At 45.9% G+C, this 25,672-nt stretch overlaps 1 protein-coding gene across 2 annotated transcripts in view; it reads left to right on the forward strand.

Annotated features, from left to right (window-relative positions):
• Nucleotides 1–25,672, forward strand: part of ABCB10 (ATP binding cassette subfamily B member 10) — a 1,288,341-nt gene that overhangs the window by 917,189 nt on the left and 345,480 nt on the right. For both annotated transcript variants that reach the window (XM_069234944.1, XM_069234945.1), the window contains exon 9: nucleotides 11,125–11,204. In XM_069234944.1, the coding sequence (XP_069091045.1) occupies nucleotides 11,125–11,204 (80 nt within the window). The remainder of the gene's footprint in view (nucleotides 1–11,124; nucleotides 11,205–25,672) is intronic.

A 25,672-nucleotide genomic window follows, 5' to 3' on the forward strand; every position in this document is an offset into this window, starting at 1 on the left:
AAAGCATACTTAGCTCCCACCACTTTAAGATAAAACACTGTGTTCCTGTGCAGCAAATAACAGATTTATTTTTAGAGAATCTTTTTATTGGTTTTATTGTTTGCACTGCAAAATCACATTACAGTAACATTAGTAACCCAGAAAGTTAGGAAAAACAACAAATACTGAAAAATAAACATTCACTGTCATTCTAATGTTGGCATTGTGTGGGACCATCATGTATTGACTCACCTGCATATCAGGGCCATGGGCAATATAAACAGTATATTGCATTCTATGTTCGATAGCACGAGTAACACAATAGGCAACCATCTAGGCAGTTCACCCTCAACTCCAACCTCACTGGTGTCACCCTTCCTCATCTGATTCATTTCCCCCTCTCCCCTTTCTGTCCCTCAAATCTCCTTAGCAAATTTGCTCATTTACGAAGATCTTCAGCTGCACTGTCATCTCGTCTACATTTCTTTAAACACATTTCTTCTGCAATTGCCCATTCTTCGACATCTCATCGCCACCCATCCCTGCCAGGGCTCCATATCCCTATCCTTGTAATAGCCACTCTTCTTTTGACTAAGAGCAACGTTAATTGCGTGAATTTGTACACTATTTTCCTGTCCTTGCGTCGTTTAATGTCTCCCAGCAGACAAACCACTGTGTCTTCTGTAATAATTACATTGCAGCGGTCAGATAGATAATCTATTACTGTCTTTCAGAATTCCATGACCAATGGCCATTGCCATGCTAAATGTAGAAATGTTGCTGATTGGGTGGGACAGCTAGGCATTTAGTCAGTCTGGCTGGGTCAAGTCTGTGTAGTAGCGTCAGCATAGTGCATGTGCGATTGAGATAGTTGAAGTGGACACGTTTGAGTCATGTGTGATCATGATCTACCCCATTGCTCATTTTCCATACAGATTCAGAGCTCCTCCTCCCATGCTCCATGCTGCCCTTGCCGGGAACTCTACCCTTGGTCCTTGCGCCAACATGGTTTGGTATAAGTGGGAAATCAAATGTCATGCACCATTGAGCTCCAGCAGAGCTCAGAAAAGTAGCGAGGATAGAGGGGGGACCGGAAACCCCGGCCAGAGGTCTGATATGATGTTTACAATACTGGCATATGCCAGGAATTGACCCTCCCCCACAAATGTGTTCTGTGCTACCTCAAATGTGATAAATGTTTGATTTGGATAAAGGTCACCTAGTGTGACACAGCCACCCTCTCTCTATGTAGTTACGTTTACAGTGCCTGCCAGGTTTCAAAACGCTAGTAGATCCCAGAATTCAAGCTCCCAGGCAAGTGGTGCCTTCCTCAGGATTATCTTCACCACTCTTTCTAAAAGTGATGCCGTGTATTTGATAACATGGGAGACCCCATCTTTGGCACATCCACCAGAATATAAGATTTGTGACTGGGTCCTGCGACGTGTTGCATTTGCCAGTAGAGCCTTCTCCCAGTTTTCTCCCTCTGCAAGCCAGTGGGTTGCATGTTGGAGTTGTGAGACAAGATAGTACATTTCCATATTAGGAATAGCCAAGCGGCCCTGCTTTGTGGAAGATGCATGTACTCCCTAGCCCCTATGTGTCTACCTCCCACCCAGATAAGGTCTGTGAGCATGGAGTGCAAGTGTCTGAAAGTCGCCTGTGGCAATGTGTCAAAGGAGTGTTGTAATGTGTATAAGCAACGTGACAAAAAGACCATCTTGGCTACCTCCTCTGGTCCCATCATTAATAATGGCAGAGACACCCAAAATTGTCCTGAGGCTGTACTGCTGCTCGGAGACGGGTCATGATTCTAACAATATTATATTGTTTTAGTTTCTGTGGGGCGGGGGCCAGGTTTATTCCTAGGTATCGGAATTGATTGACTTCCCATTTGAGGGGGTAATGCTGGCAACGTTGTAATGTCCCTGCCCGTTAGTCCTCCTAATGGAAACTACAGTGATTTCTGCGGGTTGGCCTTCAGTCCCGTAATTTCACCAAATTCATCTTGGTAACTTGGCAGTATGGGCAGAGAGTGTCTCAAAGCGGTAAAATTGAATTATGTATTGTCTGCATGAAGTGACACTATGGGGGTTATTACAACTTTGGAGGAGGTGTTATTCCGTCCCAAAAGTGACGGTAAAGTGACGGATATACCACCAGCCGTATTACGAGATCCATAGGATATAATCGACTCATAATACGGCTGGTGGTATATCCGTCACTTTACCGTCACTTTTGGGACGGATTAACACCACCTCCAAAGTTGTAATAACCCCCTATATGTGTTGTTTCTCCAACCCGTGCAAATCACACATTACCTCTCTTCCGGTACATCACATATTGTGGTACATGCATGTTCCATCTTTTTTGCCAGATCAAAGTGTTGGCTCCATAGGCCCCATATCTTCGTAGATTTTATTGCCATCCTGTGGCTTTGTAGGGAACCCTTTCTGCTTCTATTCACTAGTCCATGCTTTGACATAATTTTTTTAATCAAACTGTTATTATTGTTTTTTTAATCAATACAAAGACAGTCAGGAAATGCCCATCATGTGGCCTACATCATAAGAAAAGCTAATGACATAAACAGTGTAATATTAATAAAGAAGCCACATAGTTGGCCTTGTAATTGGCACACAAATACAGAGACACTTCTGACTGTGCATCGCCTTACATTCCTAAAGAAGCCATAAACACATTTATATAACACATTACAACCTAAAGAGGTTAACAATAACAGCTTGCATGATCACGTTACAGCTGCTGAATGCTCTATGAAGGGTGGACCCATGCGAGTTGTGAGGGGTACAATCCAGCTGGGCATCACGAGTTACATCCCCGAGGATTTAAAGAGGGGATCCTATCTGGAAACAGTGAAAGCCCCTCAAAAGATACTGCACCAGAGAACCCCATATATAATCAACATTTTTCCTGGAGTCAGTCATAATATCAGTTAGCCATTCCATGGTGAGAGCATGCCACAAGCATGCATCCCAATGTGACAATGATGGAGCTTTAGGTTTCTTCCAGGCCGACGCCAAAGTCATTTTGGCAGCCCTGAGGCAGAGCCAAAGAATAGCACTGTCCCCATACGTCTGGTGTTCAAGAGATCAGTCTCGAAGGCCCAGCAAGACATTTCCTGGTGTCGAAGGTATGGGGTAGCCAATAGCTCTTTAATTTTAGCTTAGATTTCTTCCTAGTAAGGGCGTATGGTTGAAAAGCCCCACCAGATATGCTAAAACTCTCCCAGTAGGCCATATCCCCTCCAGCATCTGTCTGAGATATTGGGAAAGATTTTCCACAGTTTCACCAGGTACAGGTACTAGCCATAGATAACTTTATAATGGGCTTCATGAAGGCCTAGGGAGTGATTAAATCTAGAAATATCATGCCATAAACTGCGCCATTGATGATCTTCTATCGGTGAGCCCAATATTTTTTCCCATAATGTCACATGCCTCAGAGGGGGGATAATTGTGGTGAATCTCAGGAGAGCATATAGAAAGGAAATGCTACCTTTGGAAGATACTGCCTTCTGAACATATTCATCAATGGGGAGAAGATCCCTAGTGGCAGCCTGTCAAATTTCTGTTGTAAGGACCAAGTGTTTCATTTGGGTATAATGGTAGGCCGCAGATGTGGGGAGATTAAAATTTCGGCAAAAGTTATGAAATGTTAGTATGTCCCAATTGTGAAATAGATCTGCTACAGTGAGGCAGCCTCCCTCTTGCCACCTATCAAAGGGGCCAGGCATCAGGGTGGGGGGGAAATACCGGGTTGAAGTGTATCAGTGTATGGGTTGAGGGGAAAGTTGTCAGCCAATGGATCCTAGTTACCATATCCCATGTTTTCAACGTGGTTGCTGTTGAAGTACTTAAATAGGCAGTCTATCTACCTTGGGTTTCCAAAGAATGTCCCAGCTGATTTTACCCACTAATATTAGGTCCATATGCAACCAGTGTTTGCCAGACACCGTCATAGACCATTCAGAAATAACTCTGAGCTGAGCCGCTCTATAATAGGCGAAGAAATCAGGAAGCCCCAAACACCACGCCCCCCTCAAATCCCCCCCCAACCCCTCATTTCCTCTAGAAGCATCAGAAGGTGGCAGGCTAGGCAAGTTCTATGGTCTTGCCATATACATTTCGTAATCAGTAAACAAATGTGAGTAAAGAATTCTTGGTCAACCACAGTCAGAAGCCCCAGAAACAGATACTGTACCCTGAGGAAGACTGTAATTTCAACAGCATTTATACAAAAAGTATATCGGACCCCAGTGCTTCAAGTCAAGCTTGAGTTGCCACATTAGAGGAGAGTAGTTTGCCTTTTAAAGATCAGTTATTAAAGGAGTCAGTTTTATCCCCAGGTATGAGATTTCCTTTTTTGCTAGTTGGAATGAGGAGATTAATGTCAGTTGTACAAATTTGGTGGAGGGACTGTGAGATTAAGCAGGAGTTATTTATTGAGGTTAACTCGGACGCCTGACACTGCTTCATAGTGATGAAGTTCAATTTGGAGGGCTGGAAGGGAAGTTAATGGGGAAGTGAGAGAAAGCAGGATGTCATCTGCAAATAATGAAAGTTTGTTTTCCTTTGAGCAAAAGGAGATCCCTTAGATCAAAAGGGTAGCCCTAATCTTCACTGCCAGGGTGTAATGTTAAGGGCAAAGAGTAGAGGTGAAAGGGGGCAACCCTGGTGTGTGCCCCTAGTAAGGGGAAAAATCGGAGGCCGCCTCATTCACTAAGATTCTAGAGGGAGGATGGCTATAGTTAGTTAGTATCATGGCTATGAAGCGCTCATGGTACCCAAACCACGACAGGGTATGGGACAAAAAGGCCCAGTCTACCCTATCAAAGTCCTTCTTAGCATCCAGCGTTAGAAGATTCGCCCGGGAGGGATTTCTTCATAGCCTTTTCAATTAAGTGTATAACTCCCCGTAGGTTGTTGTGAGTTTGGTGCCCCGCAATCCGGATTTATCAGCTCCGGCATCACCTCCTCTAGCCTATGAGCCAATATCTTAGTATACAATTTAGCATCTAAATTAAGGGGGGCTATCGAGCGTTAGGATGCACATAAGTCTAAGGGCTTCCCTGGCTTTGGGATAATCAAAATCAAGGCTTCTCCCATGGAGGGGGTGACTGCCTGGGTTTCGGCTCTATGGTTAAAGAGATATGTCAAGTGTGGGACCAATTCAGGGCTGAATGTCCTATAAAGGGATGCATCAAAGCCATCGGGGCCAGGAGCATTATGAAGTTTAAGAGCATCAATGGCGACTTGTACTTCCTCTGGTGAAATAGAGGCTCCTAATTTTTTATTATGAGTCGGGGAGATGTGGGGTAGGTCAACTCCTGCAAAATAGGTTAGTTGCGCTTTATCATCCCTGGGATCTGTGGTATAGAGACGCTTATAAAAATATCAGAGCGTTCATGCCTTTCCCTGTTCCATATGTTGAAGCCGTCCTGCTTTGCCTCAAAGCTGCTTAATATAGATCTGTTCCAATTTGGCTCGTTGCTGCTTGGCTAGGTGGGAGCCTAACTTATTACCTTCCTCACATGTATTATGTTCAAGCGGTAAGCCCTGTTGGCTTATACGGCTTTAACTTTCCCCCTGAAGGGCCGTAACTTTCCTTTGAAGTTTAAGTTGAAGTGTAGGGGTTGCCTTGTGAGTGTTTTCGGCTTTGACCAACTCTGCCTCAAGCATTTCCCTCTTCTCGACTTCTGTGTAGTTAATGTGGTTATCAAGGATAAACATTTCCCACAAAGAACAGCTTTAAAGGCATCCCACAGTAGAGAGGGATCTACCTGTCCAGTTCGATTGAACTGAAGATATTCCTTAATTGATTTAAGTTCAGTGTGGAGTATGGATCTCTTGAATAAACGTTAGGGAAGTACCATCTCCAAAAGGAGGAACCCTAGGAATGCCCGTCAAAAACTGTTTCCAGAGGGGCATGATCAGAGATAGTGATGGGGTGTATGGTAGTAGTTAAAATGGAATGTTCTAGCTGCTGGCTCACGAATGTATAGTCGCTCCTGGAGTAAGTTCTGTGGGAATAAGAAAAACATGTATAATCCTCTATAGTTCAGATTCAGTAATCTCCATGCATGAATCAAGCTCAGCTGGCGTATTGTTGCGTTAATAATTTTGGGGAAGAGTTCTATGTGGGTTCCATGTGGATGTGTGGTATTTAAACTGGAGACGCATATTAAGTCACAACCCTCCATCAAGATGATGTCTCCCTCGGCGAAACCACCCAGCATAGAGAGGGAAGGGTGTAAGAAGTCTGCCTGGCCTGTGTTGGGAGCATAGACTGTAGCAAAGGCACATAAACGACCATTTGTAAGACCCTTAACCATCAGGAATCTCCTCTCTTTATCTGATTTACTAACTAGGAAGTTATAATTGACATTGGAGCAGAATCGCAACTCGATTGTGTTTTGTATTAGCTGAAGAGGTATAGATATTGGGATATACTCTATGTTGCAGTCTGTGCACCTCCGCCTGTTTCAAGTTGGTTTCCTGGAGAGCTTCGACATCGAATCGCCTATCGAGCAGGTATTTCCACATATGGGAGCACTTATTAGGGAAGTTGAGCCCCTTAACATTCCATGTTAAAGTGTTTAACACCATCAAAATATTGATAGAGAAAGCATGTGTCAGCCAGAGTTTCTAGAGGGATACCTCCCCACGACATTTCCATCTCCCTTCTCTTCTCTTCTCTTCCCCTCCCATCCCAACCCTCAATCCCCCTCAGAACTACTACATTCCAAAAGTACAGTCCCATCATGCAAAAAACAGTTAACAAACAAACAGTATAAATGTAGAATGCTAGACCTGGCATCTTTTGGCGTGTTTCCTTTGTCTTTTTGCCTTCTGACCTCCTGTTTTTATGGTATGCTGAACTCTGTTTTTGCTGGTTTATTGTCTCTGCGCACTTTACAACTGCTGATCAGTGCTAAAGCGTAAGTGCTCCCTATGTAAATTGTATTGGTGATTGGTTTATCTAGGATTGGCATATTTGATTTACTAACAAGTCCCTAGTAAAGTGCACTATGTGTGCCCACAGCCTGTAAATCAAATACTACTAGTGGGTCTGCAGCACAGACTGTGCCACCCACATGAGTAGCCCTGTAAACAGGTCTCAGACCTGCCACTGCAGTGTCTGCAGTCTTGCACTTGCCAGTTAGACCTAGCAAGTGTACCCACTTGCCAGGCCCAAACCTTCCCTTTTGCTACATGTAAGGCACCCCTAAGGTAGGCCATAGGTAGCCCCTTGGGCAGGGTGCAGTATCTGTTAAAGGTAGGACACGTACTGATGTGTTTTCAAAGTCCTGACTGAAATACTGCCAAATTCAGTTTTCTCTGTTGCAAGGCCTTTCTCCCTCATAGGTTAACATGGGAACTGCCTTTAAATATCTTTTAAGTGCAGTTTCCCATTAAGAGCGGATAGAAATTTGGAAATACACCTTTAAAAATACACCTTTTGGTAAAGTTGGTTTTTAGATTGTCAGTTTGAAAATGTCACTTTTAGAAAGTGGGCATTTTCTTGCTTAAACCATTCTGTCCTTCTGCCTGCTTGTGTATTCCACGTCTGGGTCACACTGACAGTTGGGCTGTTGTGAATTCCCTCTAGACAGTGACAAAAAGGGAGCAGGGATGTATCCTGCATATCCTGATAAGTCTCCTTGGCTAGAGTGGGGAGGGCAGAGCTGACCCTTACACCTGAAAGGACTGTGCCTGTCGTCAAACAATGCAGTCTGGGACCCCCTGCAGTGTGTCTGGGGCCAGGCCTGGCAGGGCAGGATCTTGCCAACAACAGTAACTTTCCTTTGAAGTTTGCCTTCTTCAAAGGCAGAAAGGAGTATAAGTAGTGGACCTCAAACCCCAGACTTTTAGAACTCTTCTGGATCAAGAGGAACCTATGAGAAGGAGAAGAGCTGAAGAGCTGGAGGAGGAGTACTGGCCCTTTGCTGTGTTTGCTGGGTTGGCCTGCAGTTGCTGCTTCTGCCTTTAAGAGGACAAAAAATGAACTTTGCTGTGTATCCTGCTTGTGAATTTTCTCCAAGGGCTTGGAGTAGAGCTTGCCTCCTGTTGGAAGTTTCAGGAATATCAAAGACTTCAGCTTAATTTGCCTTCAGCATTGGGAACTGTGTGTTTTGTGCTGCAACAGAAGAAAATCCACTGTGATGCCATCAACTACGCCGCTGCCTGCGCCGTGACTTGACGACACCACACAGAGCTGTGCCCTAAGATGCACAGCAACCCTGGTCTCACCGATGCCGCCACCTGGCGCTGTCACTGAGCCGCTGCTTGCGCGGTGATCTGTGGGCCCCACACTCCACATCACCTTTCTCACACCGTGTCCTTGGCATCCCTGATGATGACGCGCCGCACTGACACGGACACGGCTGCCTGCACCAGGGCCTGTGGACACCGCTTGTGAGGTACACGAAGCACCGTCCTGTCCCGCACTGCAGCTCTGGTCCACCGACGCCAGCACCATTGACTCCAGCGTCGTCAACAGACGCTCGTCTGCCTTGCAACCCTTTCGGTCGCACGGAGCCCACCCCATGCCACACCCCCACCTTGGGCCTACCGACGACATTTCTTCAGCAACAATGATAACGCTGCCTGCACTGTGACTTGGAGAATCCACACGTTGCACCCTCCCCTTCACACTGCAGCCCTGGCCTCACCGATGCCGCAGGATGCTGTCACCAAGCCACTTCCTGCACCGTGGCCTCTGGGCACCACACGTTGCATCGTCCCGTGTCACACCGCAGCCCCAACGCCATCTACGCCAGCGCTCCTGACTTTGTCATCAGCCTGGAGTTCGATCTAGAACGTATGTAACTTCAAGGGCCCAATGACGCCTGCGACGCCAAACTCCAAATCTCATCCTGAAGATCACGACTCCCTACAATTCCAAGGTACTGTTTGCGGGTCTTCCCTACACCGTAGCTGGCCCGTGAGTCAAAGGAGGCAGCTATCTCTGCCCTGATTTCCTCCCAGAGCTCCATCTTAAAGTTGCAGAAAGCGGCTAACGGGTCATCTTTTGTAAGGGCCGTAGTATTGGGAGAGACCGTTTCAGTTGGATTTGATAGGACCAGAGGTGGAGCAAGGTAATTAGACATCCGATTTTGTTAACATACAGCCTAAAATGACGACCCAGTATGAAGGAAGGGATCACCTCTTCCCCCCCCCATACCCTGTCCAAAGTCTTATCACCGATTCCTACAGCAGTTGACCAGGTCAAATACGTAATCTGGACTCCTCACCTGTGTTAATAGCACGGTCAGGGTGGTAGCATGTTTGCAGACTACCATTGGAGCCCAAGGTTCCCTCCGACATATCTAGCCATGTTGAGTTACAGTATTGCCAAGAATTGCCTCAATCAGTTAAAGCCCTAAAGCACATTCTCATGATCGTAGCGGAAGAGGCGAGGATGTAGAAGGTGCCATTTTAAATTCAGGCACATCAAGCATTGCAGTCCAGTAATCCTCTCTGGTCCTGTATTGTGGTGTCACCGCTCCCGGTTCCCATACCGCCTACCTTCTACTTAGCGGATGTTTATGTGGGCACCACCGCTGCAATCCATCGATCGAGGTTCTGCATAATCCTCCTCGGCCACTTCACCATACTTATACTGTTAGGTGAATCAAGATGCAGAAGCCGCGCACCGCTGTCCAGAGATTACCTGCCTTGCATAGCCCTCTCACGCTGGCCCCCGTTCCCTCCTTCGTCCCCCACTGGTACTGAGTCGGGAATAGCTGTAAACTCAGGACCTCCGATTGTAAGTTGCACATCCTGACCATCAGGTCACCATATAGCAACGGCCGCGCTGAGTCCCCTGGCATTTCCCTTCAATATATGGGCGAAGTCAGGGGCTCCAGGGGGTCACATAATTTTGGTAGTCTTTCAGAGGTCCGAAACGGGTGGATGATATCAGCTTAAATTATATATTGAGGGTGTTCAGCAAAGCAATTGTGGATTACTTCCTCTAAGCCATGATGGTTGTCCATGCCCCCTTTGACACTATTTTTTTTCAGAATCTTAAATTGTGTTTTTTATTTCATAAATAAAGCAGTGAAATATTGCTTAAAGGCGCAAACATGCACCTAACAGTAGACTTTAAACAATGAAGGAGCCATGCACACACCCACCTGATGAAATACAGGAGGCATTAAATGACGTTTCCATGAATAGGAGAAAATATGATAATGATTACAGCGGTGCCCCACATATAACATACCAGTCTGTTTACATCAAGGGAGTCGCAGCTCCCAGCTGAGAGTTGAATATCATAATATCACAGCCATCCACCCACTCCAAACCTTGTCGAATTTGTGTGGGCACCCCTGGCTCTTGTAGGTAACCCTCTCATCTGCCATATATAAAGATTCATTACTCTTTTCCATTCCTGCAGTGTAGAGGCCTGCAACCCCCCCCCACCCCTCCCTTACCACCACCCTTCCCAAACAGTGCTGGGCCACATCTTGCTTGACCACCACTACTCCCAAATTAGACATTACGTTTTTTAAACTTCATTACCCCTTGGCTGGGACGGGGAGTTGTCTTTTCCCCAAATCCACAGTACCATGATTGTACCCTTCCTTGCAACAAAAATCCCATCCAACTCTAGTACAATTTTATTCACGATACTACAGAATACCTGAGTCCTGGGATGTTTAACCCATAGGTGATATTTTATAGAACATACAGTAGGGTGGGCATAGTCGTCATTTTGTACAATGCAACTCTCCTGAAAAAAAAATTATTTAACTACGAGTTAATAGTAAATCTATCCGTGGCACTGATAAAATGGAATGGAATAAAGTGGTTTCTCAGTGCTGTGTGGTTAATGTTGTATGTTGTGATTCAGTGCTAACTTGGTAGTATCTATAGCGCTATTTGTCAGGAAACAAAATTCATTGTGAAATGTCTGTTTACCCATTCTTAGCTGATATTCCTTCTTGTTTTGCCAAGAAATTGCACAAATCAATTTTTGACTGCATCAACCTTTGATCTTTTGAAGCAACAAAACTTTTGAAATTGTGAAATTTTAGAAACAAATATCCAGCATTCAATCAAGTAGGCTTGTCTTATTTATTTCATGTTAACTAACTGCTTCTTTATTATTGTCAAGGTACCATCAGTGTTGATGGGCGAGATGTGTGCCAAGTAAATCCTCTCTGGTTAAGGAGCGTCATTGGCACAGTAAGCCAGGTAAGACGAATTTCAGTGTTGTACTGAATTAATGGAATTTATCATTTATTTAAGGAATTTATAGCACTGTTGGACTTGTCCCTCTCTGCAGGGTCATGCCCAGATCTTTTACCTTTTCCCTTCACTTTTTGCTGAATTCGTTTTTGCTGGCTTTAGCATTCTGTGCACACTACCACTGCTAACCATTGCTAAAGTGTAGGTGCTCTGTACTCTAAACAAGGTGACATTGGCTTATCCACAAATGGCTTATTTAATTGACTTGTAATACTCTAGTCAAGTGCACTATATGTGCCCAGGGCCTGTAAATTATATACTACTAGTGGGCCTGCAGCACTGATTGTGCCACCCACTATAGTTGCCCTTTTGAACATGTCTCAGTCCTGCCACGGCAGAGCCTGTGTGTGTAGTTTTAAATTGCCAGTTCGGTCTGGCAAGGGCACCAACTTGCCAGGCCCACACCTTCCTTTTTATACATATAAGTATATGGGTAAAAGGAAGCATTCAAAATCAAATAACCCAACAAACTTAAAAGATAGTACATCTATATTAAAATATATTTCAGGGGCGATGGGAATGATATATAAACAAATTGCCACTATCGAAGGGAAATTGTCGTTGTCTAAAGATCAATCCCATGAATTACCAGGAATTGTAGAATCACACAATAATTCCCCATCCAGTGAACATGGGGACGAGTACACAGAAGTAAAGTACACAAATGGATGTATCAAAGACACCTTGAATTTAATTTACTCCTTGGACAAAATCTCCCCTGTTGCTAAACGACCAAGGAAACCGGAGGCGGGCTTGGTCGACAAGATCACAAAAAAACTGCCAGTGATAGATTTAATAACCACCCCAACCAAAAAATATTCTAAGAAACCACCCCGGAAGAAACCCTCAAGTATTGTAGGAGATACGACTCGATCACTCCTTATAAATCTTCACGAGCTAGTAAACACCCTGAAATCATCCATTGGAGCCACTCTTGACTCCATGTTGGAGCGTCTAAAGGGGGTGGAGAGTAACTTTGAGGCAGGTCTAGGAATAATAAAGTCTTTACAACGGGAAGACATACACCATGTAATAAAGGATTCTAATATATCATCGTTGACCCCAGACCACGAGAACAATATTCAATTTGCCCTGCAAAATAGGACAAATGGTACACACTTGAATGCAAACTCCTTGAGAAAGTCACAACCACTAGCACCTAATTTGAACCAAACTCTCCGGACTCCATCCTCCCTGACTATAGCACATAACTCTCCTTCAGATCGAACAGACCCAAACCCTAGACTATTTAAGACAGCAGGCAACAGCCCGTCTAGGACAGCGACTACTCAGCCCCACTTAAACCTAGGGAGGAACACACCCAGCAGGACTAAATCCTTGAATCCCGTACATCTGCCAAGTGACCTACTACATCTCCCTCCGGAGGCTACACCTTACGTAGTGGTTTTGGCCAACGCTCCACCCATAGACGATCAACAGCGAGAATCATGGACGGCCCTGAGAAATAAGGCCCTCAACTGGATGGGTTCTGGAATGGTGGGGGCCCTTTTTGAGGACATAAAAATGGTCAGAAGAATTAAGTGGATAAGAAGCAGTAAGAAAGCGCTGGAAGGAGATTGTGTGGTCCTTTCATTTAGTTCACCAAACTTAGTGGACAGAATCATCCATGAATTAGGAGCCAGACAAGTTACCCCCCAAGGAATCTCGCTGGGGTATAATCCTAAAAACCCACAACCAGCAAGAGCATCTTTAATTAGACCAGACCCTTTCACACGGCGTAATAGAGTCCACCCTCTTACAACTTTAGAAGATATAGATTGACTCGACAAGAAACAGATAGTTCCCTCTGATGAATTAGTCCAGGTAGTATATACACCAGGGCCGGACTTAATCAAGGAAGACACATCCCACATAATGGATCCTATAAGAAATATGACACAACCTTACTTAAATCAGAGTAACGCCCCTAGAAATATAATTCACTCAATCGGCGGTGATACGTCCCTCCGTTTACCAAAGGACCAGTACTGTAATCCCAAACAGAAAGCGGAAATAGCCTTATTGTTTTGGAACATTGTAGGTCTAACCAATAAGATAGGTAATGAGACCTGGGCGAACTTTATAGAAGATTACTTGTGTATCTGTCTCCAAGAGACATGGCTTTTAAGTCCTGTCCACATTAACGGCTATAAAACATTTCATACACCAGCAGCCCAGTCCAGGTATGGTAGACCAAAAGGGGGATTGTGCACATACATTTCTAACAAGTTACGTCTACAGAACCTAGAGATGCAAATCACGAGCTCGCACTATCAAATGATAGAGAGTAACTTGGATTATAAGACTCATCTAGTCATTATTAACTTCTATAATAATGCAGCTCCAGGAGAATTTTCTAACATTCTAATGGAAATGGGAAATTACCTAAAAAAAATATGTGCAAATAACAACCGTGAGACCTTCATGATCTGGGGCGGTGATTTTAATGTCCACCCTTGTAAAGAAATCTCTGATAAGGTATGTGGCTGGGATCCTGAAGGTGTTGGCTTAAGACTTCACTTCTCACATAACACTCGAGGAGACGCAATGAACTTATTGGCTCAAACCCATAATCTGCCTTTTGTAAACGAATTATATTCGGATGAAACACAGTTTAAACCAATTTACAATGGAAGGGGTGCGAATACTGTGATTGATTATGTCTTAATGTCAACCCACTTTGCACACTATCTCATGAATTATACTTTGCATGACATCGCAATCAGCGACCACTATCCCCAGAGCCTGAACCTCTCACTAACTCCTTTTATAGCAGCCAGGGACGACAGGGCTACGCTGGTAAACGATATTGAATTAGTGCCGCGTAATGGATACGCCCTGAAATGGTCTCAGACAGACCCCAAGTCTCTGTTGAAACAGTTAATATGTGACTGCAATCATGCTTTTGCAGACTGTCTAAGTGAGACCCTAGATCCAGGGCGATGCTTAAGTGCTTTTACATTGATCACGCAAGCCATAAAAGAAGCTCTTACCATTAGAAGCGGCAAGGTGGGGCAAAAAAGGGTTATTGGATGGTTTGACCATAACTGTACACAAGCACAGAAGAAATTGAAAAAGGCTTTAAGTGCCCCAGAAAGATCCGCAATCGATATACGCAAGTGTAGACAGGAATACAAGACAGCAATGAAGGAAAGGAAACTGACCTTGAAAAGAACCTTGTGGGAAACTCTACATACAGCAAGTTGTACGAAAGATAATATCCTCTTCTGGAAAACAATAAATTCTCCTGTGTTAGGGGACAGAGATACCCCCAGGATGGAAATTGCGATTTCCGAAGAGGATTGGATTGCACACTTTTCTAAAATATATTCGCTGGCTAGCGACATGAAGCCTACAGTTCCCGTACATGATCAAGGCCTCCAGGAAGGTCCACGCCCGATCATAACCCCTCAATTTAGCATTGAGGAGGTAGAGGAAGCCATAATTCTAAGTAAACCAGGGAAAGCGCCGGGCCCCAATGGCGTTCCAATCGATTTATACAAGGCTACTATTCGGCTATGGGGGCCTGTATTGACGCAGACACTGAGGGCCATCTGCATACGCGGTCCCTTACCATCTTGGTGAGACTCCAATATTATTCCAATATACAAAAAAGGTGATCGCCTTAACCCAGCCTGTTACAGGCCAATCTCCTTGCTGGATATAATGGCTAAATTAGCAGGGAGAATTATTCTGAATAGACTGCAAATATGGGCGGAAGAAAAGAGCTCTTTATCTTCTGTTCAGTATGGATTCCGGAAAGGAATTGGGACAGTGGAGAAAAGCCTAACGTAAGTATTATTATTGGAAAGTATACAAAGATTAGAGCAGGCAACTTGCATCTGGCCTTCATTGACCTATCATCAGCATTTGACTGTGTATTACATGATAAGTTTTGGGATATTTTAAGCAGTATGGGGGTAGAACCAGCTATAATTCAACTCATACGAGAAATGTACACAGGGTGCAGAGCAAGAGTGAGGTAAGGGCTAAAAGGGGAATGTACTCGCCCTTTTGGCCTACTTAGAGGCGTGCGCCAAGGTTGTGTTCTTGCCCCGTCCTTGTTCTCAATGTACATAAATAACCTAGAAAATGATCTGGCTAGTAATTGCAAAGACCTACCCCACATAGGTAATCGCGCTGTCCCGGTACTACTCTATGCAGACGATGCAGTATTAATGGCCAGGACCCCATTAGCTCCTCAAAAACTTTTAACCACTTGCATTACATTTAACAACTGTGGTGGGAAACGCGGCAAGATTTATAATACTACTACCGCGCATGGGAGGGTTGAAACTGCGCAAACCTTTTCTTATCTGGGCACAATGTTCGATAAACAGGGTTCTTGGGCCAACTGCAGGAAAATGAAAAGAGTTCCGCTTATTAAAACAACGGCGGCCTTAAGGCTTTTTTCCAAAAGGCTCAGGGGGATTTCCCCGCCGAAAATGATAAAAATTGACATAGCCAAGTGCACTCCGGCTGTTATGTATGGGTCAGGAATTTGGGGATATACCAACTGTAACCCGGTACAGACGGTGGAAATTGATTTCTTAAGACATCTGCTGATGGTACCAAATGGTACATCATCATACATTATCCACTCGGAACTGGGGGTCCCCTTTATTGCAGATCTGATAAAGATTCAACCATTATTGTTATGGCACAAAGTTTGGACCTCGGAATACACTGGATTAAACAAGGCCATTCTGACTGACTGCATGGAGTCAATATACTGAGCGAGGGTGCCCTGGTTAAGATATATTATGACCTTTTTCGAAAATATGGGTAATAAAGACTATTATACAAACCCAGCCTCGCTGGGAAAAATCTCTAGGAAGGACCTGAGTGCTCTGGCATTAAAGTATCTAGAAGATTTACGATGGGAGGTTGAATCAAAAAAGCCCACCGTCATCCATAATCAAATAATTCTGTCGCCGGAGGGCATGCAGCCCTATTTGGCAAATGTGGTAAACCTCCGCCACCGTTTTGTTCTCACCAGATTAAGGCTAGACACATTTCATCGCTTAGTAACCTTTCCAACTATGAACGACTGGAGCACCACGCTAAAGGCAAGCCCCTGTGACGCAAAGGCACTTCAAACTACAATCCACGTGGTCTTATTCTGTAAATTTTACGCCAAGCAGAGAAAGCGCCTAGTAGTGCCTCTTCTAAGGTTAATCAATTTGCCCCAGTGTCGTATCGCGTATGCCAGCCTCCAGGTGTTATCCTCTATTGAGATGTGTGGAACTTTGGCTAATTTTTTATGCTCTGTATTAAATACAAGAAAGTCTATGGGGGTAGTGATGTAATTTCATTTAGTTTATTTAAATATTTGCGATTGGGAAATTTTAATGATATACTAGATACTCTGTTTGTTCTTTATCCTTTTACTATTTTAACTTATTTAATTTTATTTATTATACTCTGAAATGTATAATATTTGATACTTTTATGACTTGTTGAAAGGCAAAGTTTGTACTACTACTACTACTACTACTACTACATATAAATCACCCCTAAGTTAGGCCCTGGTTAGCCCCAATGTTAGGTTGCAGTGTAATTAAATTGTTAGACAATGTACTTTTAAGTTTAACATGTCCTGTTGGTGAAAAACTATTACATTTGTTTTTCACTACTGCAATGCCTCTCTCTCCCATAGGTTAACAATGGGGTTACCTTGAAGCAGCATTTAAGTGGATTTTCTGAGTGGGAAAAGATAGAAATTTGGAGTTTGGTGTCTCTAGACTCTCAATTGATGATGAAATTTGATTTTAAATTGTAAGTCTGAAAATTCCACTTCTAAAAAGTTGGAATGTTCTTATTTTAACCGTTCGGTGCCTCTGCCTGTCTCTGAATACGTCTGTTGTGGGTGAAAGTTGCGCTTTGTGCATTCTCCCAAGACAATCACACACAAAGGGAGCTGGGGTGTGACATTTACATCCTGATGGCCCATCGCCAGGCTGATGGGCTTTCCTGGGCTGGATGGGAGGAAGGAGCTGACGCAGCTGAATAGGACTGTCTGTCCCTACACAAACAACCCCACAACTCCCCGTAGATTGACTGGAACAAGTGAGTGAAGGGCAGGGCAAAGGCCTCTCCTTGAAGACTTGCTCACGTCAAATGCTAAAGTGGGTATAAGTACTGGACTCTAAACCCCACTAAATCAATACACTTCTGGTCCTGAGGACACTCTGCCAAGAAGAAGGCCTGCTGTGCTGTTGAAAAGAATGTCACTCTGCCGGACTATGTTGGACTTTGCTGGACTGCTGCTTGCTGTGCCTGCCCTACTGCCCTCCTTGCTTGGTGGTGAGAAGGACTGGACCTGAATCTACATCCCCAGAACCAAGTGACTGCAAGAGTTTTCTGGCTTGCCTCCTGTTCTGCAGTCTCCGGGGCATCAAAGACTGCCTGCATCACCCCAACAGCACCTGGACTGTGCCATCCTGTGAGTCCTGCAGGTGGTGCCAATCCAGTTCTGGGCCTTTGGAAGTCGGTTTTCTCTGTGCTGCAATGCTCAACCTCGCTGCTTTGCCGCTGTTGCACCAAACGGAACTGGTGCTGATTGCTCGACAAGGACACATTGCTTGTCTCCAGTGCTGCTCAACGCTGACGCCTTCTCAGAGTGCTGCTTGATGCCAAAGCCTTCCCTTGGATCGGCAACAACACTTTGCCTGCTGGCTCCTTGCAACTTTTCCTCAACCCCACTCCTCCAAAGGTACTTTGTTCAGTGGGCCAAGGCTGGTCCTTGTATCTGACCTGCACTCCATCGCAGTTGGCCTGAACTTTTGGATTTACCCCAGTTTAGCGTGACCTCAAGTAACTTCTGAACAATAGTGACTTTGAAGCACCAAATTTGCAGATATTCTTTAAAAACTCATATCTCGACTTCCACTGATTGGATTTTTGTTGTTTGCTCTTGTTTTAATCTGATAAAATGATCTTTTTTTCTAAACTGGTGTTTTCTTTTTCTGTCTTTCACTGTATTACTGTAATTTAAGTGTTGCACAAATACTTCACACATTGCCTCCTACGTTAAGCCTGACTAGTCTGTGCCAAGCTGCCAGAGGGTGAGCCCAGGTTAATTTAAGTTTTGTATCTGACTTACCCTGAATAGGATTGTAGTCCCTACTTGTACAGGGTGCATATCTCTGACTACTAGAGCCCCCAATTTCTAACAAGTACACACCCTAACTTGGCTTCAGTGGTGCTCTTTAGGACCAGTAAGAACAAAAGATGCAATAAATGTAATCATCAGTGTACGAGCTATTCAAACACCATTATAATAATCTTGAAAAGAGAAGGGAAGTAGAAGAATTATGAGATTTTTCTCAAGGTGACAGCCTGGCAAACCCCATTGGAAAAAGACACCCAAGCTTTATATGCTTTCCTTGAGAATGAGTTAGAGGCTTCACATTCTGGGGGACATAGCTAGCCAAGACAAGATGGTGGATGTGATCTGGGACTGCTCTATATTACCGACCCACAATCCTGTGCCATTTTTTTACTATCTGGAGCTTTAGTGCCCCGCTGATGACTTTCGGGAACTACTATAGGGTTAATTATTTCCCTGAAGCTGACCGGACTGGGTGGCGTTACTTTGCTTGGATCAACCTGGGACTGCAGGGCTGGGAGGACTGCCACCTGCATCTGGACTCCCCAGCCTGCTGCCTCCAAAGGATCCCAAGATGTAACAGGCCTATAGGTGACAAGGATCAGCTTCCCCCATCTACCTCCTGTTGTAGACCGAGCTGGGCGTGAGGTCTGGACTGTGCTGCGTGACACTGCAGCAATCGTCCTGACTCCACAGTGTGAGACCAGAGCGCCCGCTGCCCCGCATGAAGGCCATTGCCCCAGCTGCCTACTAGTGGGGCTACCTGCACTTGCATACGTTCTTCCTGGCTGGTGCTGAGAAGCAATTCCGGCAGGGCGTGGAAGACTGGTCCACCCCTGGCAAGGATTTTACTGGGCAAGCAGCTTGGCGGTGAGAGGGGCGTAGAACAGCAACCACATCGGGAGACATACTGTGTTTGGCGATACACGGGCCCTGGCCGCCCAGCGGATAGCCTGTCTCATCTCTGACATCAGAAAGGTTTTGGTGCTGCAAAGGTAGATAACCATCCCCCCTCCCCCCCATCGCCCCCCTTCCTGCATCCTGTACCAAGGGCCTTGTGGTCCTGGCTGAAAACTAGGATCATTCACCTCTGGGGTAGCCATGAGGAGGCTCATTTCCCCTCCAGCTTTACATGCTGTTGCAGACTGTTCACGCTATTGCCTGTCCCACTCACTTCCTCCACATATTCCACCAAGCCCTAGTAGATGGGAACCCGTCCCCTCGGCCTATCCTACTTACTAATAAACTGCCATCTAGATGTCTAGCATAAGCTTTTTCACCTGGAACATCAGGGGCATGGGCACGGCCCACAAATGACACGCAGTGCAACAGTACCTCAGACGACGTAATGCTCAGATAGCTTTTCTCCAGGAAACACACGTCTCTAAGGGAGAAAATGCGCACCTGCAAAAGAAGTGGAGAGGTCAGTGCTATGGCATAACATACTCGGGATTTGACTGAGGAGCCCTAATATGGATTAAACCAACGGTCCCCTTCAAATGTGTAGCCACAGCAGTAGACTCCGAAAGGAGATATGCATTTGTAGAAGGAAAATTAGACAAGTGTCCCCTACTGTTTGGATGCATATATGCTCTGAATGTGGCCCAACAACCATACTGGGCAAACCTCTCCATCCTGCTGACTAGGTGGGCGCACATACCTTAAGTAATTGGAGTTGACATGTGGCGGCGTCCCACCAAACCCAATGGGTAGCACATTGGTCATTACATGATAGCACACACTAAAGAATATTCTTTTTTTTCACCACCTCATGATCTTCATGTACAGTTAGACCGAATTCTCTGTCACCGCACCCTACAACTGCAGGTCACAGGGACTAAATACCTGCAGAAAACCTTCTCAGGCTATAAACCCTTAATACTGCACATGTCATGGGAAGCACAGATCCCCCCAGTATCAACATGGCAGCTAGAACCAGCCACATTAGAAAATCCAGCATTTTGGGATATGACTCACACCACACTTACACAATACTTCACAGAAAAATTGGGAACGACCGTCTCCACACTGATGGAATGGGAGTCCATGAAGGTAGTTATACGTGGCCATTCCATCCATGCAGGGGTGAGCATGAAATCTTCACTGCATCGTGACCTCCTTTACCTTGAAGTCTCACTTAGCATGCTTGAATAGGATGCTAGAGGCAGCCCTGTTCAGAGACTTGCCCTCTGGGTGGCATGCGAGCGACATACCACCCTCAAAGAGTCAACAAGATGCTTCGACTATAGGGCATACTGTGCCAAACACATAAGGAAGGTGACAAACCAGGCTGCCTGTTGGCATGGTTAATGAGGAGCACTGTGGTGACTGACCCTATTAATGTCCTCGGAAAATCTCTGGCACAATTAGTCATTTACCAAGTAGATAGTCAAGCTGCATTTATTGCACACTACCAATCACTCTACATCCCCCATCCCACAGCACGACCGACAAACATTGATCCGCACTTTCCTTAGGGCTGTTATGCTACCTATGGTTGGCGTTGCAGACAAGGGAGGAACCCAACATGGCCATCATGGAACAGGAGATCAGGGGAGTGATTAGTGGAGCCGCAACAAGTAAGACCCTAGGGTCAGATGGCCTACCAATAGAGTTTTATAAACCTTATGAGTCTCTCCTAGTCCCCAAACTGCTGGAATTGTATGATGTCGCCCTTGTTCCTGTGCAGCTTCCTCCATCACTTAGAGAGGCCCTGCTGATTTACTTCCCCAAAACAGTGAGAGATCCCCTAGAATTGACCTCCTACTACCCACTCTCTATGTTGAGCAAAATTATTGCAGTGCGACTCATGGAACATCTCCCACAGCTGGTTCAACTGGACCAGAATGGGTTTATCCCGGCCCTCTCTACAACCTTCAATATCTGTAGACTTTACAGAGTACTCAAACAGGCACCCACTCTTTGGCCGTTTGCAGCCTGCATGGTAATATACTTAGAGAAGAGCGTTCAACACCATTGACTGGGACTATACGTTTGCACCCCTGACGGCCATGGGGAGAAGTCGTAGACTCCAAAGATTGATACAGCTCATCTATACGGAGCCCATGGCAAAGGCGAAGATTGTTAACTGTATATCGGTCCCGTTCCATGTCAGTAGAGGCAAGTGTCAATGCTGCCCACTGTCTCCGATACTATTCGCCTTGGCAATAGAACCATTGGGATTGCGGCTCCGGCAGGAGCGGAAAAACTAGGGCATACCTTATGAGGGAGAGGTGCACGATGTCTCCTTATATGCAGATGACTTGCTGATCTATGTAAGCGATGTTCGGGACGTCATTGACCCTATTGCGACTGCTTTGGCAGAATTCCATGTCGCCTCTGGGCTCGGTGTGAATTAGTCAAAAACATGCTTCTTCCCACTCCACCCAACTTGCCCACTCCAAAACTTTGTAGTTGACGGTTGTCCACTTCATTGGAAACCACATACATTCCAAAACTTTGGCATCAACATTTACCACACAGCTGCAGATCTCCTGGATGGCAATCTCACTTAAGCAATAGCTACACTCCGTTCACAGATTGCATTTTGGTGCACATTTCCATTGTTAGTACAGGTCACGGTGAGTCTTTCCAAGATGGTCCTACTCCCTCGGTTATTGTACTACTTTCATAATCTTCCTGTGACAATTCCTTGCAGCGCATTGCACATAATGCACACACTACTGGAAGGCTTCCGGTGGAATAAAAGGAGGAGGCATGTAGCATTAGTCATTCTACAGCTCCCAGTGGAGAAGGAGGGTCTAGGTGCTCCAAACTAGAAACATTATCATTTAGTGGCCCAGCTTCAGTGGCTGGCCCGCTGGTTGGGGGGGGGGTCGAGACACCGAGAAATTGGGAGCAGACTGTAGGAAAGTACCATCTTGCCTGGCATGTTACCCCCATTTTTCACTGTATATATGTTGTTTTAGTTGTATGTGTCCCTGGGACCCTGCCAGCCAGGGCCCCAGTGCTCATAAGTGTGCCTGAATGTGTTACCTGTGTTATGATTGTCTCACTGAGGCTCTGCTAATCAGAACCTCAGTGGTTATGCTCTCTCATTTCTTTCAAATTGTCACTAACAGGCTAGTGACCAATTTTACCATTTACATTGGCATACTGGAACACCCTTATAATTTCCTAGTATATGGTACTGAGGTACCCAGGGTATTGGGGTTCCAGGAGATCCTTATGGGCTAGAGCATTTCTTTTGCCACCCATAGGGAGCTCTGACAATTCTTACACAGGCCTGCCACTGCAGCCTGAGTGAAATAACGTCCACGTTATTTCACAGCCATTTTACACTGCACTTAAGTAACTTATAAGTCACCTATATGTCTAACCTTTACCTGGTAAAGGTTGGGTGCTAAGTTACTTAGTGTGTGGGCACCCTGGCACTAGCCAAGGTGCCCCCACATTGTTCAGGGCCAATTCCCCGGACTTTGTGAGTGCGGGGACACCATTACACGCATGCACTACATATAGGTCACTACCTATATGTAGCTTCACAATGGTAACTCCGAATATGGCCATGTAACATGTCTATGATCATGGAATTGCCCCCTCTATGCCATCCTGGCATAGTTGGCACAATCCCATGATCCCACAGGTCTGTAGCTCAGACCTGGGTACTGCCAAACTGCCTTTCCCAGGGTTTCACTGCAGCAGCTGCTGCTGCTGCCAACCCCTCAGACAGGTTTCTGCCCTCCTGGGGTCCAGCCAGGCTTGGCCCAGGAAGGCAGAACAAAGGACTTCCTCAGAGAGAGGGTGTTACACCCTCTCCCTTTGGAAAATGGTGTTAGGGTTGGGGAGGAGTAGCCTCCCCCAGCCTCTGGAAATGCTTTCATGGGCACAGATGGTGCCCATTTCTGCATAAGCCAGTCTACACCGGTTCAGGGACCCCTCAGCCCTGCTCTGGCGCGAAACTGGACAAAGGAAAGGGGAGTGACCACTCCCCTGACCTGCACCTCCCCTGGGAGGTGCCCAGAGCTCCTCCAGTGTGCTCCAGACCTCTGCCATCTTGGAAACATAGGTGCTGCTGGCACACTGGACTGCTCTGAGTGGCCAGTGCCAGCAGGTGACGTCAGAGACTCCTTCTGATAGGCTCCTTCAGGTGTTGCTAGCCTATCCTCTTTCCTAAGTAGCCAAACCCTCTTTTCTGGCTATTTAGGGTCTCTGTCTTTAAGGATTCCTGAGATAACGAATGCAAGAGCTCATCAGAGTTCCTCTGCATCTCTCTCTTCACCTTCTGCCAAGGAATCGACTGCTGACCGCGCTGGAAGCCTGCAAAACTGCAACAAAGTAGCGAAGACGACTACTGCAACTCTGTAATGCTGATCCTGCCGCCTTCTCGACTGTTTTCCTGGTGGTGCATGCTGTGGGGGTAGTCTGCCCCCTCTCTGCACTAGAAGCGCCGAAGAAATCTCCCGTGGGTCGACGGAATCTTCCCCCTGCTACCTCAGGCACCAAAGAACTGCATCACCGGTCCCCTGGGTCTCCTCTCAGCACGACGAGCGAGGTCCCTTGAATCCAGCAACTCTGTCCAAGTGACTCCCACAGTCCAGTGACTCTTCAGTCCAAGTTTGGTGGAGGTAAGTCCTTGCCTCCCCACGCCAGACTGCATTGCTGGGAACCGCGACTTTTGCAGCTACTCCGGCCTCTGTGCACTTCCGGCGGAAATCCTTTGTGCACAGCCAAGCCTGGGTCCACGGCATTCTAACCTGCATTGCACGACTTTCTAAGTTGTCCTCCAGCGACGTGGGACTCCTTTGTGCGACTTCGGGTGAGCACCGTTTCACTCCTCTTCGTAGTGCCTGTTGCGCCACTTCTGCGGGTGCTGCCTGCTTCTGAGAGGGCTCCTTGTCTTGCTCGACGCCCTTTTGTCCCCAGACGCAATTGGCGACATCCTGGTCCCTCCTGGGCCACAGCAGCATCCAAAAACGCTAACCGCACGACTTGCAGCTAGCAAGGCTTGTTGGCGGCCTTTCTTCAGGAAAACACTTCTGCACCACTCTCCACGGCATGGGGGATCCATCCTCCAAAGGGGAAGTCTCTAGCCCTTGTTGTTCCTGCAGAATCCTCAGCTTCTACTGTCCAGTAGCAGCTTCTTTGCACCCACAGCTGGCATTTCCTGGGCATCTGCCCATCTCCGACTTGCTTGTGACTTTTGGACTTGGTGCCCTTGTTCCACAGGTACCCTCGACTGGAAATCCATCGTTGTTGCATTGCTGGTTTGTGTCTTTCCTGCAGAATTCGCCTATCACGACTTTTATGTCCTTTGGGGAACTTTAGTGCACTTTGCACTCACTTTTCAGGGTCTTGGGGTGGGCTATTTTTCTAACCCTAACTGTTTTCTTACAGTCCCAGCGACCCTCTACAAGGTCACATAGGTTTGGGGTCCATTCGTGGTTCGCATTCCACTTTTGGAGTATATGGTTTGTGTTGCCCCTATCCCTATGTGTCCCCTTTGCATCCTATTGTAACTATACATTGTTTGCACTGTTTTCTAATACTATTAGTATTGTGTACATATATCTTGTGAATATTTGCTATCCTCATACTGAGGGTACTCACTGAGATACTTTTGGCATATTGTCATAAAAATAAAGTACCTTTATTTTTAGTATATCTGTGTATTGTGTTTTCTTATGATATTGTGCATATGACACTAGTGGTGTTGTAAGAGCTTCACTCGTCTCCTAGTTCAGCCTAAGCTGCTCTGCTAAGCTAACATTATCTATCAGCCTAAGCTGCTAGACACCCTATACACTAATAAGGGATACCTGGGCCTGGTGCAAGGTGTAAGTACCCCTTGGTACTCACTACAAGCCAGTCCAGCCTCCTACACAGACCTAGTGGACTGAGCACAATGCATTGTAGGAGAGACCTTCCTACTACAGAGAGGACTCCCCTTTCAAACTATTAATCTCCTACATCAGGCCCACAAGCTTCTGCTGGAGTCTGTCTCATATGGCCGACATAGCTCCATATGCACCTGCAATAGGCATATGATACTAATTGTCCTTTAAAGAAGGAATTGGGGGATGCTGGAGTGACACTGTGTGGGGAGGCAGGTGTGGCCACATTGGAGGTCTTAGTGCAAGACGATGCCCTGGATCCATTTGCACAGCTGTGCGATGATAGAGAGCTCTCAGCATTTCTAAGCCCATGAGTGTCTAACTGCGGAACTTGAGAGACTATAGCAGGTCACTGACATAGAACCCACTACCCACCCGATTGTATAGGATCTGCACACAGTAGGCATTGGATGCTGTCTAATAACATGGCTGAACCAAGCTTTTTCCCA

The sequence above is a fragment of the Pleurodeles waltl genome, chromosome 5, assembly GCF_031143425.1.
Source record: "Pleurodeles waltl isolate 20211129_DDA chromosome 5, aPleWal1.hap1.20221129, whole genome shotgun sequence".
Classification (NCBI taxonomy): domain Eukaryota; kingdom Metazoa; phylum Chordata; class Amphibia; order Caudata; family Salamandridae; genus Pleurodeles; species Pleurodeles waltl.